The sequence below is a fragment of the Petaurus breviceps genome, unplaced genomic scaffold, assembly GCF_028583685.1.
Source record: "Petaurus breviceps papuanus isolate PSGF00001 unplaced genomic scaffold, PetGlider_PUasm1.0 185, whole genome shotgun sequence".
Taxonomy (NCBI): domain Eukaryota; kingdom Metazoa; phylum Chordata; class Mammalia; order Diprotodontia; family Petauridae; genus Petaurus; species Petaurus breviceps.
In genome coordinates, this window is record NW_027185797.1 from 24,850,989 (window position 1) to 24,867,669 (window position 16,681).

The window sequence follows — 16,681 nt, forward strand, 5'->3', positions numbered from 1 at the left end:
AAAAGGGAGTAAAAAATTTAAAATGTTCATCATAATATGAAGCAAGGCAATCCCTGGCCTCAAGGAGCATGTAATCTGATGGTGGGGGTGGGGCAGGGCATGATGAGCAAGTCCAAAGGACTTGTGCCCAGAGTGGTCTGGGTACCTGTCTTAGCTGGACGTTCTGGAAGGAGCTCTCCATCCCCCCAACCCATGCCCAGAGTGGCCTGGGTACCTGCCTTAGCTGGACATTCTGGAAGGAGCTCTCCATCCCCCCCACCCCAGCCCCTGCAGTCAGGGCAGAGGGTCCTGAGGAGGAGTTCTCTCCCGTGATGAAGGTGTTCCCAGGTCAGGGTGATGAAGTACAGAGGAGGGCAGCTCGGTAGGAAATGAAGGTGTGTCTGCTGTGTTTAGGGGGAGAGCTCTCCAGGGAAAGTGCAAGGAGCTTCTCCCATCCAGAAGGCTGATTTGTTTATTCCCTTGAAAGGTCATCACCAGCTTCCTGATGACCACATCTAATGACCTGTTTTTTTTTTTTTGTTTTGTTGTAAATGGCCCTTATGTTGGCAGTTTCTCACCATTCCCCTAAAAACAGCTTCCCAAGGCTGACTTTACTATGCATGCTAAGACCTTACCTGGGCCACTGTGATTTCTAGTGATGTACATTCTGCTTAAATGAAAAAATGGGTCTGAGTCTTTCTCTCTATAGACATAATAGAGTGGCAGACACTGTCCCCATAGAGTTGTGTATATATATATACTCACATATGTATAAAGATCTTTGGTAGTCTGCACCATTTTATTCAGGGTTAGCCATCATCCATCCACTTGGGCGCCATAAAATAAGGGCTGAGTAGGCCGGCCTCGTGGTCGCTGGGGAGTCAGCAGCCTCCCCTGACTCTCCCGGGGTAGTGAACCTGTAGGATAAGAAGGCTGTGCTGGGCACCTCTCACCTTGCTGCTGATGGTCCTGCTGTTGGGTCTACTTCAGTCTCCTGGTGAGCGTAGGCCCAGGGCCTCCTGGAGCTGAGGCGCTCGCTGTCCTGGTCCTAGGCCATAAAGAAACCGAATTAAAAGCTGCAGCCGTCCCCAGGGAGCCGACAGGGTCTGTCTTTTCGTTTGTCTCCTCGTTCAGAATGACACGAAGAAGACATTTTGGCCCCTGCAGAACCTCTCTTGGGCCCCCTCCAGCCCGGTGGCTGGCTTCCTCCAAAGTGAACAACATGCCCCGTCTTTAGCCTTCTCTGGGTTCATTGTGTGGAAGCTCTTTTATTGGGGGCTAAAGGTTAGTTATTAATTGAACTTTAAAGAGAATTCTTCTGTTTTTACCTTATAATCCTTTCCACCACTGTACCACCCCCCATGAGCCTTCCTGATTAACCCAGCTTTGCAGCTTCCAGTGATTCTCAAACCTGAGCTCTTAGGGGGAAATCAAGTGAGTGTGTTTCTTCCCCTTTTGAACCATTTCAAATAAATTTGAATGGCCCCTAGCACTGTGCCTGGCACATAAAGGAGAGGGAATGTGCCAAGCCAAAGATTTTAAACCCAGTTACAGAAGGGTTCCCTCACATTTCCTCCTCTCTCTCCCCCAACCCCCTCACTCCTAACTGCCCTTTTTTTGTATCTTTTCCCCTCCTTTTGTTTTCTGGCTTCCTGATGTAACAGAAAGGATGTGATTGGGGGTGGGGGGGTGGGACACATGAGACCGAAGATTTTTTAGAATGAGTTAATAAAATTGTGGGCATATCACAGAAGACCATTACATTAGCAGTAACTCTGGGTTATTAGTTTCTCTTTGAAATGAATGTCTTAAAAAAAAAAAGAAAGAAAAGAAAACTAAAAAAGAAAAAAAAAACCTTTTCATTTTTGGTTCTGGAGGTGACAGTTTTTTGAGGCCTAAATTTGCATTTGTTTCTCAGTTCAAACAAATTGTTGGGGGTGGAGGCCCTGGGAGACTGGACGGTAGACTCTGAATGCAGATATCATTAACGTTTCTGTTTTTGTTGAGTTGTCCATGACAGTGTGATGTCCTGCTTTCTTTACAGTGCCTTTCTTTTTCAGGGCACCTTTGATGATTACTTGGAGCTCTTCTTACAATTTGGATATGTGAGCCTTTTCTCATGTGTCTACCCATTAGCAGCTGCTTTTGCCGTCCTTAACAACTTTTCTGAAATTAATTCAGATGCCTTAAAAATGTGCAAGGTCTTCAAGCGGCCATTTGCAGAGCCTTCCTCAAGCATTGGTGTCTGGCAGGTAATCTGTTTCTTTTTTTCTTTTGACTGTTTTTTTTTTTTCCAAAGGGCAAAGATATAGTGGACCTGAGTTCTAGTCGTGGCTTTATTCTCAGCTTATTGCATGGCCTTCATTAAATCACTTCATTTGTCTGGGCCTGAGTTTGCCCATTGTCAAATAAGGGCTTGAAATCATTGATTTCATATGTCCCTCCTAGCTCTCCAGTTCTGAGTCCTGGCGTCGCACCGGGCACGTCTTCAGTATACTTATAATTCTGTCCAAGGCTTCAGCATTCCATCTCCCAGGCCTGGGCAGTGGGCGCAAGGCAGTATTTCCCCAAACAGCTTAGGTTTGTGTAGCCCTTTCCCCCACGATAACCCCCCAGCTGGAGTGAGTGGAAGCAGTGGAGGTAAGGGGATGAGACCAGGGCTTCTGAGCTAAGACATGGATGAAATTACAGGGACATCCTGGGAGCACTAATGCTGGACCCAAGAAAGAAATTTATGCCTGTGGGGATGTTTAAGACCTTCCCTGCTATGTTTCAGACCAAGAAAAACCCAGATCTTGAGACTCCAAGTCCCAGGCACACATCACTCAGGATTGCAGAGAGGAGGACAGCCGGGATTCAGAGATCCCCACACTGTGCCATTCCAGAGAAGGACACGTGTGTGTGCGTGCATGTGTGTATGCACGCTTGTGTGCGCATGTGTATATGTACACGCACGTGTGTGTATATATGTGTGCATGTGTATGCGTGTGTGTGCTGTGCATGCACGCATATACATGTGTGCATGCATACATGTGTACCCATGGGTGTGCAAACCGCATGTGCACGTGCATGTGTGTGCATATGCGTGCACTTGTGTGTGCACACACGTACATGTGTGCACACACGTAGGTGAATGTATACACCTGCATGTATGTGTACTCATGTGTGTGCACACACGTTTCTGTGTGTGCATGCACGTGTGTGCATGTGTGCGTGTATGTGTACCCATGTGTGTGTGTGTGTGTGTGTGTGTGTGTGTGTGTGTGTGTGCGTGCGTGCCCATTTCTCTGCTTCTGTTTTTCTTTTTCTGTCCCACTGCCTGCTTTGCCGCTTGGCTGCCCTGGTCTTCCAATTATGGCAGAAGCGGAGGCTTCTGACTTTAAGAGATCCTATAATTTATAAAGGCTTCACAAAGTTTAGAAAATGTCCAAAGCTGGCCAGTGGGAGAAGACGTTGAGTAATTGCTGAATTCGGTCACCCATTGTTGGCCTTCTTTTAAAGGTTATGTTTGATGCTAGTGATGATAGAGTCCCTGGGTGCTGAGCAGTGCCCTCCAGGGAATGCCTACAGAGTGCTCAGAGGTCTTAGCTTCTGATTGGTGCTCACAGTGTCATTGACCTTAGGTCTGACTACACTTTTGTATGGAGAAGCCTGCTACATGAGTGGTGGAGGGAAGGAGAGAAGGCAGGTGGGCACACTTGTCCTTGGGCCACGCTTCAGACTTCTGTGCTGTTGGGAGCAAAGCCACCTTTTAGGATAAGAGACTATTTCCCTGTGAGTCTGCTACAGCTGTGAAGCGGTGATGACAGGGACATTTATAGGCCCCCAACATGTCAGCAGTGTGCTCATCTCCCCTCTTCAATACTGTCTCCAATCATTCAGCCCCACGATCCCCCAGACCTGGAACCCTGCTCCCCAGTGCCTTCTCCACCCCTCCCATGATGCCGGGTGTCATCAGGGGAGGTTACAAAACTTCCTGTTTCATCTTTACTGAGAAGGTAGAAAGTATGGGAGGTGACCTCTCACCTTCCTCCCTCTAGGCCTCGAGATCTTTCTTTCACCCATTTTGCATTTTTCCTCTCCTGTCTCAAAGGGAAAAGTGACCCCCCTCCTTACCAACACTGACTCCTTCATTGGGGACTATATGCAAAAAATAAAATTGTATTTGAAATCTTATCTGTCTCCAACTGAATGAAAGATCTCCTATCTCATATTAAATGAGAAAACATGTAAAATACTTTGCAAACCTTATTCAGCCGTACATATGCTGGCACTCTCCAAGGGCACATTGGCCTTTCAGATGTGTGTGAATTAATAGTCCAGTAACCACATTGTGCCAAGATGAAGTTTCCTGTTCAAATCCTGAGCTATCCAGGCCACCGCAGGTCTGGGTTCTAGACTTGGCTTTTGCCACCAACTTATTGTGTGACCTGGAACAAAGTCCCTCAATCTTCTCCTTTCCCAGGTAGTTTGCTGTGTGAGGTCAGGTCTTCTTCATGTATATCAACAGAACAACACATTCCCAGCAGATTCAATACAGAAGCAATGGGAGGACCAGGCATCTTCTATTTATCTGGGCACTAAACAGATTTGCAAAATTATGTAAAACACCACTCTTCTCTCTGTGTTTTTGGTTTCAGGAAGTACAGTTATTTTTCATATTATATGTCCCGCATGTTAATATGTGATGGGTTCATTATTGTTATTTTACTTTTTTCTTTTCTTTTTTTTTCTTTTTTTGGAGCGGGGAAGGTAGGGCAGTTGGGGTTAAGTGACTTGCCCAAGGTCACACGGCTAGTAAATGTTAAGTATCAGAGGCCGGATTTGAACTCAGGTTGTCCTGACTCCAGGGCCGGTGCTCTATTCACTGTGCCACCTAGCCACCCCCATTATTGTTATTTTAAAGTAAATATTTAAATAATTTTCAGTTCTAATACAGTAAATATTAATAGATATAGCTCACATAAACAATATGGAGCCCCATTAACTTTTTAGAGTATAAGGGGTCCTGAGTCTGACAATTTTGAGAACCCACTGATACAGGAAAAATGCATTTAAAAAAATGTATTCTTTGGAACGAAGGAAGAATTTTAGCGTAGCTCTCCTGTACACTTCTCTGTCCCCATGTCCTAGCCAGAAAAGATCACAGAGTAGGAGGGCCTGGAGCAGACTGATGTTGGCCAATCACACGGCCTCTGTTTTCTTTGTAGTTGGCTTTTGAGACCATGAGTGTTATCTCGGTGGTGACCAACTGTGCGCTGATCGGAATGTCTCCACAATTAAATGCGGTTTTCCCCGATTCAAAAACAGACCTTATTTTGATTGTGGTAGCAGTGGAGGTAAGTGAAATTCTAACTGTGTTAGTGGTGTTGATTATTTAGAACAGCAGAGGCGATGGTGATGATTACAGTGATTCAATCTGCCTGCCTGTCTCTGGTTGCCTGGCTTCTCTTTCTTCAATTTACATGTAAAAAACCGCAGGGATCCAGTTAAGGAACTAAGGTAAGCAGGTCTCTGGCCCTCGCCCAGTAACTTAAGACATAATCACCAAGTCAAAGAGAGAAGCAGAGATGGGCCTTGTTAGTGAAGAGATGAAAGCTGAATGAATGGGCAGCTGTGAAAATGTGTGTATTTGTTAGTCTCCGTGTATAGGAATATATGTTTAGGTGAGTATGAGAGTCTGCTAAGGGAAAGTCATTTCTAATTTCAGAATAATACATACCTAATGATCTGATTTGATAATTTTATTTTCTCTTTAGCAAACAGGTACTGAATAAGTACTTTTTGATCATTTATTTTTCAGTTCTCATTTGTTACAGATAGGGACTTTTTGTTTCTATGCTTTATAACTCTAATATTTTGTATACAGAATGAAAGCGGTATTGTATTTAATGCAAGTAATGAATTTAAACATTTATTTTTCCTTTGGGTCCTAATCCTTCGAGCTGCCAGTGCCACCAACTTCCTGGGCCTTGGTGACTTTTTTTCATCTCATGTTCATTTTCAAGCTTCATTTTGAAAAGGCTTTCTGGTCAGATTTGACTTTTTCCCCTCTATATTCCCAGCTTTCAATATCCACACCCGTATTACCATGCAGATCCCAGCATTTACTTTGTCGTCTCTTTCGTGCCTGATAAGCATTATGGGTTTCACACATGTCCATTTCTCCTTCATGATTTTGACCGTCATCAAGGAGGTGCATATTAAGATGCCCATTCAGTTCAAACGGGGCTTAGCTCGACCAGGCCAAAAGGTCCCAACCTGCATCCCTGCGGCTTCAGAGCAAAGTGGGCTGGTGGGATGGACTCAATAACAAATGCGCACTGGGCTGTCAAGACCCTTAGCGGTCTCCCTGTTACCATTCCCTTCTGGTTCATTTCTCATTGGAACCTGTAGTTGTGGTCAAGGCTCCTTGTGGAGGGGCAGAAAAAAGAGGGAGTGAGGAAGGGCAGCTATGGAGAGGGGCAGGTGTATGACTCACCCTCTCTTCTAGATCCCTAGGAAATAGTGCAGCCATTACACCCATTTTACAGGTAGGGAAAATGAGACTGAGAGGTTCTGAGAAGCAGGGCAGAGCTGACAAGTGCCTGAGGCCGGCCTCCCTCTGAGTGGTGTGAGCTGCTCTAAGGAGGCAGTTAGAACCACACTCCAGGCAAAAGTGGTGGGAGGGACCGTCCTAAGACAGGTCACCAGCCTCTGAAGTGAGGAGGACCAGAGGAGGTGGACATTTACCAGTCCTTTGAGATTTGTGAAGCACTTTGCAAACCTTATCTTATTCAGGAGAAAAGCTAGAGGGTGGCAGCCTATGAGAACTGCAGGGCCAGCTGAGAGGTTCTTAAGGGTCAAGGGGATGGGGCATGTGCCAAGCAGCCGAGGGCGGGTCACTGGAAAGGAAGACATTGGAGATGAGAGGCTCAGAGGACGTAGGATGGGATGGAGTGGAGGGCAGAGATAGAAGGGTCAATCCTGGCAAGGAGTGTTTCAGGGAGAGTGAGGGTGGGTGACGATGAAGGGGGATTCTGAGAGGAAGATGAGGAGAGATGAGACCCTCTACTTCTTCCTAAAGTAGGGCCCAGGGTCTTCTGCGGAGAGAAAGGAGGGGGCTGGGTGGGGTCTTGGGGATTCTCTGAAGGAGAAATGGGAAAGATGTGACCAGTGAAGAATCAGAGGATTTCCGTCTGGGCCAGACTTCGGGGAGCTGACTCTTGCCATCCTCCTGGTAATGATCCCAGGGCTTTTCTCTATCCCCTTCTCCCACCAGCTGAGGCCTTCCTAGGAGTTTGGCCAGAATGACTCTCTCTCCTCTGTAGCTGATCTTACCCAGCCTTAATCACTTTAAATGGGCATTGCCTTAGACAGACTGACACCTGGGAAAGATCTTAGCTTAAAAAGGCCAAAGTCTTCCACAACGTCCTGGACCACCTCCAGTCATCCTGACTTATGTCTGACCATGAGACCCAGATGGCTCTGGAGGAGAAAGTGAGGCAGGTGACTTTGCATAGCTCTCCCTCACTTAAATCCAATTTACTTGCAAGTCACAACATCACTTTCCCAATGTCATCAGTCCTCTTGAGAATGAAGGACAAACAGCAGCAGCCATGATCCCACAGCATTTTCTGGGGGTTATACTCATGGAAGCACCCGTGGCTTGGTCTTAAGGGCGCCTTCTTCTCCCACCTCTTCCTGAAGTTTAGTGAATCTGCTTCTGAGTCCTTTTGTTTGCACCTTTCTTAAGATAAAATGCTCGAATTAGCTTAAATTAAAGAGGATTACTGAAGTAGTCACAGCAAAAGGGGCTTTCAGTCCAGCTACCATCCAGGAGTGTCCCATTCCTACTGCCTCAGTCTCTGGGATGGCACAGCCTCAGGAAAGCTGTTACTTAAGTCCTTTTGCTTAATAACCTGGAAACTTCTCTGGTTTCGATTGCCCTCAGGTAATTCCTAGTTCTGAGAACTGGTATGGTCTGCTATAACATTCTACGCCTGCCAGAAGAGAGAGGCTGTGTGGGTGTACAGGTGACCCTTAGTTCCCAAGAGTAAGTAGGGCTCCTGGGCTCCCACTCTAGCTGTGGTGGCTCGTGCCTTACCTGGGTGTCCTAGAGCCAGTCACTTGAGCTCCTGGGCCTCAGTTTCCTCTTCTATATAGTGAGAGGTTCTCCCAAGTCCCTTCTGCCTCTAGCTCTGAGATCCTGCCATCCACAGAGGACCTTGGGCCTGGGTCAGCTGCCCACCAACCCCACAGCAAACCAATGCACACTTTTCCCTTCTGCTCCCCCTTGCACTTTAAGTCATTTGTGCTGTGACATAGAGAGCCCTGAGGCCAGGTGAGTGACCTCGTGAAAAGAGCCTGCATTGGAGACCAGAAAGCTGGGGCTCACGCCCTTCCTCTGACACCCAGACTGTATCACCTCCTGGGGCTGGGCCCTGGCCCCCAGGGCTCCGATACCATCAAAGCCACTGGATTTGACCAATCACTTTCCTCTTTTATAAAATGCACTGGGTAGATTGGATGATGCCTGAAGTACCTTCTCCTGGTTTAAATGCCCAGTGAATAGCACAATAATATTAAGGCAATAAAATGAATTTGAATTTGAGTTCAGAGGAGCTGGTGGTGTTGAGTGTTATATTCAGGAAAGGATAAGTGGGGCTCTGGGAAGAGGACTGGCCTGGGATATTCTCCTGGATATCCAGCCCCCAGAACTTAACCTGAGAGACTCAGTTTGCTTACCTGTAAAATGGAGCCAGTAATACAGCAACTAGTTCAAGGGGTCCTCCTGAGGCCCAGGTGAGAGGAGATATCTAATCTGTATCTATGCCTATATCTGTCTGTAACGTGTCTGTATACATACATACATACATTTTTATATGACAGAGATTCACTGACCTTATTGCCATATATAAATATCAGTGATTATAATTATGGTCTAAAATTCTCTTTCACAGTATTCTGCTCCTTGACAATACCAGGCACAAGTATTTCATTTTCTCTTTTCATTGAAATTAGCCCTGATATTCATACCACTTCACTGTCATCCAGAACCACAGAGAGCCAAGGTTTCTAATTGTTCTGTGGTGCTGTGTTTCCAGCCCTGTTGCCATGGAAGCGAATGATGGATAGATCAATAGAAGTGGGCCATGTTATTTCAAATAATCAGTTCCAGTGCTTAGAAAAGAATTATTAAAGATATACTTTCTTCACAAGATCTCCCATTCCAGTGGAGTGGGGGCTCCCTACCCAGCTAAAGATTGCAGCCACATCGTCACTTAGATGAAAAGAGAGAAAATGTCCCCTTGCCTGCTGTCCTTCTAGATCACCTGATGTAAAACTGGGCTAACAATTCTGTGGTGACTTGGAAAGAGAAGAAGAAACAGTAACTTGCCAAGAAAAGTCGCCCTTTCAGGCATTTGGGGGCATCAGGGAAATGTTCTGTTTCTATAAAATATTGAGTCACTTGGCATTTTTTTGTCTTGACGTGTGTATATAGTTGTATATGTAAGAATGTACCTGCTCCCCTGCGGTTCATTTCTGGGACTCGGCTTTTGTGCCTTCCGGGAGCTCTTTCCCTCCAGCCTCGGTCTCCGCTGTTCTCAGATTTTATGGTTTGGTTCGGCCTGGGCTTCGGTGTCTGTGCAGATAGCGTAGTGTATCTAGACATGTATCTTATTCCAGCTGCAGCTCGATGTCATGGGTAGTCAGGAAGACCTGAGTTCAAGGTCTGCTTATGATACCTACTTGCCTTGTGACCGTGATCCTTGACCAGCCAAGTTCTGAGACTTGCTGAGCTGGGCCATGAGAAGGGGATTTCTACATCGGAAAGCTCCCTCTACTGATGAAAGGCGAGGGCAAGACCAAACAATAAAATTTCCGCCCTAGCTAAAGACATTTCAGAGTGGGAAGCGTTTAGTTCAGCATATTTTCCCTGAGTCCGGACTTTTCAGTTCCACAAACATCTGCTGTATACAGTGCACTGTAATCGGTAAACAGTCTTTGCCCCAAGGTGGTGGGCCTTGTTGTAGGGTAGGCAGGACTTCTTAGCTTCTGGATGTTATGGTCCTCTTGGCCTTGTGGAGAAGTCAACCTGTGACCTTTCCTCAGAAGAATGGGTTATTGCCTGCCTTCATCATTGAAGGAAATGCTAACTTTGGATTAGATCTGAGATTCTTAAACCTTTTGGTGGTCAGTCTGGTGAAGCCTCTGGCTCCCTCCCTGGAATAATGTTTTCAAGTACATAAAAATCAAATTTGTAGAAAAAGGAAGCCAATTACATCGAAATGCCATTGTAAAAATCCAAAACAACAACATCAGAAAACAAGTTCTAGGGCCCCTGACTATCCAGGGGGATCTGTCACTCTGAACACAGCTAAGTGTAAGGCGATTTGAAGAAGAAGAAAGTGCTAGCTGCTGAAGGGATCCACACCTTCTCTCGTTTGTGTCAAAAGTGCCCTGAGCCACCCCTTTGGGAAGCTAGGGGCTATGTTTGTGGAAGGGTTCAGCTTGTACTTTACTATTAATTCTTTAAGTCAGATCTTCTGCTTTGATTGGGGTCATTGCGTTTTAATTTTGCGGTCCTGTAATCCATGCTGAGTCCATCCAATCCATCTAGGCTCAGTGTCTAAGCAAGAGAGGAAGCTTTACAGGAATCAACACAGTAAAGCTTGAGGATCGAATAAACAGGGTCGTCACTCCTCTGCCTCAGTGTCTGCATGGGCTCCCCAGGCCAGGCTTCACCTCCACTCTTGCCCTTTCACCTCCAGAATTCTGTTTTCCCCTCAGCTCCCCTGTCCCTCCCTGTGCCCTTAGAGGATGTGGGGCCTTTCCTGTCTCCTTTGTGGCTCATGTTCTTCCTTCGCCCTTAAGTGGGGATAGAGCCCGTTCCTTGTCTCTCTGCACTTTCTCCACTGGTAGTCCCACCCTCATCCTTTCAGTGATCACCTCCTTGTGGGGCACCCCCTTCCATGAACTCTGGTCCTGCCTTTCCAGATGAGAGAGAGAGGCAAAATCCCAGCATGGACAGAGTGCTTGAACTTGGAGTCAGGAAGACCTGGGTTTGAATCCCACCCCACAGATTTAGTAGCTGTATGATCCTGGGCCTCAGTTTCCTGATCTGTAAAATTAGTGTAGTAATATCCTGCAAATGGTACCTCATTTGCCCTGTGGCCATGAGGCTCAAAGGCAAGCCTTAAAGCACCATGTAAGTGTGAGCTATTACTGTTATGCTATAAAATTTAAATTAATCCCATTGAAACAGAAATTCACTTCAGACCTACCTTTTAACTTTAATATTCCTGGTGATGGCATCATCATTTTCCCAGACTTGAAACCTCTGACTCTTCCCTGGTTCTTCCTTCTCCATCAGTGTCTCTCCTATTTCATAAACCCCAGTGGCTTCTGATGCTTATCTGATTAAGTATGAACTCCTGTGTTTGACCTTTGAGCCCTTCCCGCTGCTCTTCCAGCCTGCCTGCCTTCCTTCCTCGCTTTCTGACCTGGCCTGCCTTCTCCAGCCAGGCTGCCCTGCTCATTGCTTCTCCTCTAGGATTCTCCCTGTTTCTGTCTTGGGGCTCTTCCCTGTCTCTGCCCCCCTGTCTGGCAGGCCAGGGCCCATGCCCTCCCTGCCTCTCTTCTCACAGCCTCAGATTTAGACTGTCCGTACTTCTATTTACACATTAAGGTGTAAGCTCCTTGAGAACAAAGGTTCTGTCCTTTTTTGTCTTTCTGTCCCCCAGTCCCTGGTGCTTACTGCGTCAGGAACTGTGATGCAGGTGGGCAGGCTGAGATGGTTCGTTCCTTTGCTCTAGGAGCCTGTAGAATGTATTGCATAAAAGTAGGTGCTTAATCCATGTTTGTTGGATCTAATTGGCTCAAATACTCTCCCTTTAAAAATGTGCCTTTAACCTTCTACAAAACAGAACTTGAATATCAAAGAACTAAAAAGAAATAACTGAAAAGGTCAGAAAACAGGACCTGTTTGACCAGGCTCAGGACAGTAGAGTTATTTGGACTGTGGAAGACACAGTGACTTCTGAAGAATCTTGAAGGTGTACCATGTGCCCTCATTGTGCTAGCCTCTGCAGAGCAGGCCTGGGGGTCTGCTCAAGGGACAAGGAACCCCCGCTTTCACCTCTCCTTCCTCTCCTCTGTAACACACTCAAGGCATCTGTGTGCCATGAATAATGTCTGAAAAGCTTTAGCTCCAGTCTAGGGGAGAGGGATGAGCATGTAGTCTGGGAGTTGGGAAAGTGGTGGCCATGGAAAGGAGGGCTTAGATGCCAGACAGGCTGCCGTGGGGTCCCCCCAGGACTTGCCAACTGACTGGGTGTGAGAGGCTGAAGACAGGACTTCCTGCTTATCCCTGTTCAGCAATTGGATTTCACCCCTCTCCTCCAGCAGTGATATCTCAGTGTTTAGACTTTCGATGAGTCTCATAAAGATGAGACATATTGTAATATTACACAGACTGTAATAGAAATGAGACAGTGCCAGGTATATTTTTCTTTTAAAAAATTTAATGATATATTTTGTTTTGACTGAATGAATACTTCCCAATCCACAGCCACACACATATTTACGTGCAGAAAGGAGGGATGTCTCCCCATGTCCCTGTGCTGCCAGGTTCAGGGTTTGGCCACCATGTTGTTGTCCTCATGTACAGATCGCCTTCTTTTTTGGGCCAGATGGTGATGTGTGTGGCTACATCCATCCACATTCTCTTACAGCTGCTTGAAAATAGGCTTGGTTCCCTTTGAATATGTGGAATTAGAGGCTCTTGTACTTTTCTTCCCGACATCTTTCTGTTAAGAAAGTTCAGTAATAAATGAAATGCATTTAAAGTTCTCTTCACGGCTTGATATGCGTGCATGACTCCTGTTAGTATGAGGTGAAATTTAATAAAAATGTCAGGAAAAGAATGAGACTTATTGTGGGCATTCTTGCCTTAAATTGTGCCTGTAGGCTGTAAGTATTAATCTTAGTTTGATTTGGGTGGGAAACAATTACATAAAGAGTGATCAGATGTTCTCTTTTTAAACATTTGCTTCCCCTTCTGAACAGTTTGTTCTCTGTCCCAGAAAGTCTTTTATGGCCTTTTTTGAGGCAGGATCAGAAAAGAACCATTCCATTGAACAGTGGTGCTGTCCAGTAGGGGACATGGGCCTTCCAAGTGGTGATGCCTTGCCAGATCAAGAATTTACTTGTGTCACTTTGGATAAGTCATTTTACTTCTCTGGGGCTCAATTGCCTCATCTGTAAAATGAAGGCCTTCCATTCAGTAACCCCTGGCCCTTCCAGCTCCAAATCTACAGCCCTGGTACCTGACAAAGGCCACAACTGGGAGACAAGATTTGAGTTAGATTTTCCTGGAATCAAAGGAATAGGAATTCCTCCTTGAATTGCCCCTCCCCCACAGAAATGAGGGAGTATTTAAGCATATTACTACTGATCTGGATACTTTTTTTTTTTTTTTTAAAGCAATTGGGGTTAAGTAACTTGCTCAAGGTTATATGGCCAGTTATTTTGTGTGGGTACCAAGTATCTGAGGCCAGAACCGATTCTGGGTCTCCCGACGCCGGGGCTGGCGCTCTTACTCACTGCGCCACTTGGCTGCCCCTGGATACTTTCTTTTTAGTGCCAACTAAGATGGACTTTTATTTCGTGATACAGTGCTGTGGGCCTTGAAATATAAAATTTCTTATCCCTGTCCCCTGTGAGAGCTGCCTGAAAGACCATCCACCCACCTACCCTAGAGTAGATGAGATTATCCTTGGGTGTCATACTCTGCCTTGAAACCTCTACTCTCACACCTGCATTCCCATCCCTGCCCCCACCCAGGTCCTTCCACATAGCAAGCAACATGTTCCCCCTTTCCACTCTGGCCACATGTTTAAATATGTACCGTTCACCATTTTGTTTCAAACAAATGGATTTCAGTGAGTGAATCCTGGATTCAAATCCTGCTTCATCATTTATTAACTGTCTCAGAATAAGCTTTTCTTTCCTTTTCTTAAACTTCCGAGTCTAAGTTTCCTCATCTGTAAGATGGGGATGATTATAATACCTATAGCACCTACCTCCCAAAGTTAGGAGGATCACATGATTGTCGTGTGTGTGTATGTGTGCGTGTGCGTGTGCGTGCGTGTGCGTGTGTGTGTGTGTGTGTATCTGCTGTAACTATTCCCAAACTTGGAAGTTTTTGTGTCAAAATGAAACTCACAGAAAGCATTAAAAAATTATCTTCTTCCCCACCCCTACAGCAAATAAATAATAATTTCATTCTAACGTATCAGATTCTCAAAGATAGGCATCATCTGTGTTTATAATTGTGACCCAAGATGGAATGTTTATTCAGTAAAGTAGAAAAATGCAGTTTATGTAAATAGTGCAGTTATGGGGCTCAGAACCATATAAGTATGTAAAGTCATTCTGCAATTTTCGTCATTCAGAATGTTAAAGAAGGTTAATCAAAGCCCCTGTGATTTAAATTACCATATTGTTTCTATTTATGAGACTCAGCTTCACTTACAAATAGGTTCTTTTCATATGAAGAAGCTGACTCTTAATATTTTTAAATTAAAAGTGATACTTTAACCCAATTTGTTTCTTATATAAGAAATGATGTCATGATTTTTTAAAAAAATGGATGTTCCCATAGCATTCTATGTTTTTACATATTCAATCACAGCCTCTAGAAATTAAAAATGTAAAGGTATCGCTGTTAGTCTTGTGAGTCTGATAAATTTGCAGAATATTAAAGTAGAAATTTTCTTAATTCCATAAATCCATATAAAATAATCCATAAATCCATATAAAAAAGTCAATTCTTATGCTGGCATCTTGATGAGAAAAGCGCTTTTAGTTTAAGCTTTGATTTTAAAACCCTTTTGCTTGATTTCTCCAGGCAAGTTGAAAAAGTAGAGGAAATGCATTTCTGTTTTTCAGATTTCCATTAATAAATAAAAAAAAAATTCTTAGGGAGGTTAATCATGATGGGGGAAGAAAGATGTTGACTTTTTGTGTTTCTAGAATAATTGCAGATTTGGGAGAGATTTGCTATCCAGAATAATTCTTTTACAGAATTTTTTCTTAACAATAAAAGAGGGTTAATTTTTTTTTTTAAATGTGCTTGACATTTCCTCCAGTTCTTGTCCATTATTCTCTCTTTCTAGACTCTTCTGTATGGTTGTCTCTGTTCATTGCTTCCTTACTGTAACTGCTCTCCCAGTGTGACCAGTGATGCCTTAATTGCCCAATCCAGAGACCCTCTTCTTGGGCCTTGTCTTTCTTGACTTCTTGCTGCTTCTTGACCTCTGGTGTCTACCACACCGACTGCTGGACTCTTGGTTTCTTTGACTTGTGGGAAATGGCTCTGGTTCTTTGGACAGTCTAGCCCCTCTTTCAGAGCTCCTCTGTCCTATTCTAAGTCAGTGTAGGCATTCCCCATTCCCCATTCCCCATCGTTCTGTCCTTGGTGGTCTCATCAGCTTCCTCATCAAAATGCTTAAATACCAGCATAAGAATTTACTTTTCAATAGGGATCTATAGATTATTTTATGTGAATTTATGGAATTAAGAAAATTTCTACTTTAATATGCTGCAAATGATCAGATTGAGAAGGAGAAAGATTAGACCTGGATATATATAGGTTTGGGAGGGTCCCGCTTAGAGATGACCACAAGACGGCTTTTCCTGGGGCTCCTAAGTGGTGGTCTCAGAATTGGAACATAGGCCTTCCAGTGCCCCCTTTTCTATTCTTGCTCCAGGGCTGTTCCCATGTTCATCATGGCCAGTGAATTCCTGTGTAGATCACGGAGGCTCTTTGGATTGTATGTTTGGGTCCGTCGAGTCATGTGCATGTGTACCCTTTGCAATCTTTGTGAGTGATTTGGTGCAAGACCGTCTTAAGACAAAAGTGGCTATTCAGTGGTAGGCTGAAGACCAGAGCTTGTGTCTCTTGTGTCTCTGATGCCATCTCGTGTCGTGTTGTAAAAATGCAGGGCGTTTGAATGGGATACTCTGAATTTGTAACCAATTGTGGTCTCTCTTGTTTGTGTTGCTGAATGGAAAACACATTCCAGTAAGAGGAGTGGGGCCCCCTAAGCAAGTCCCTCTCTGCTATCAGAGTCTTGGTTTGGGGAAGTCGCTTGGTTTTCTTCCCCTCTGATGCATCTTCAAGTAGATCCAAATATGAAACTGATGAAAATCCCAATTTCAAAAATAGTTTTATTTTATTAATTTTTATTTAACTGTTATTAATATCTTTTTAAGTTAGTTACCTTCATGGCCAAATATCTGCCTCACTTCCTCCAGAGAGCCATCATTTATAACAAAAAATCAAAACCAGGGGAAAATAATAAAAAAAAACCAGTTTAGCCAAACTGATGTACACATTAATGAGATCTGCCTTTATTTGCCGTGTTTCCTGTGCATCGTCACCCCCCCCCCACACACACACACACACAAAGAAGAGATGGAGATGCAGCTTCCTTTTCTTCTTTGGGGTCAAACTGGGTCGTTATCATTTTTCAGCTTGCAGCCTGGATTTCGTTGTTCTCGTCCTTCTTTCCGTTTACATGATTGTGGTCGTTGTGTGTTCATTGTAGTCATTGTATGCATTGTTTTCCTGGCCCTGCTTAACTTCACTTTGCCTTCATCTGTATGTCTTCCTATGCTGCTCTTGTATTCTCCACATTCATCATTTTTTTTTTTT

The 16,681-nt window shown here is 44.7% G+C and overlaps 1 protein-coding gene across 6 annotated transcripts in view; it reads left to right on the top strand.

Moving 5' to 3' along the window:
• The window catches only part of ANO10 (anoctamin 10), a 215,558-nt gene that overhangs the window by 38,418 nt on the left and 160,459 nt on the right, over nt 1-16,681 (top strand). For all 6 annotated transcript variants that reach the window (XM_069088596.1, XM_069088600.1, XM_069088601.1 and 3 more), the window contains 2 exons: nt 2,040-2,231; nt 5,190-5,318. In XM_069088596.1, coding sequence (XP_068944697.1) covers nt 2,040-2,231; nt 5,190-5,318 — 321 coding nt within the window. The remainder of the gene's footprint in view (nt 1-2,039; nt 2,232-5,189; nt 5,319-16,681) is intronic.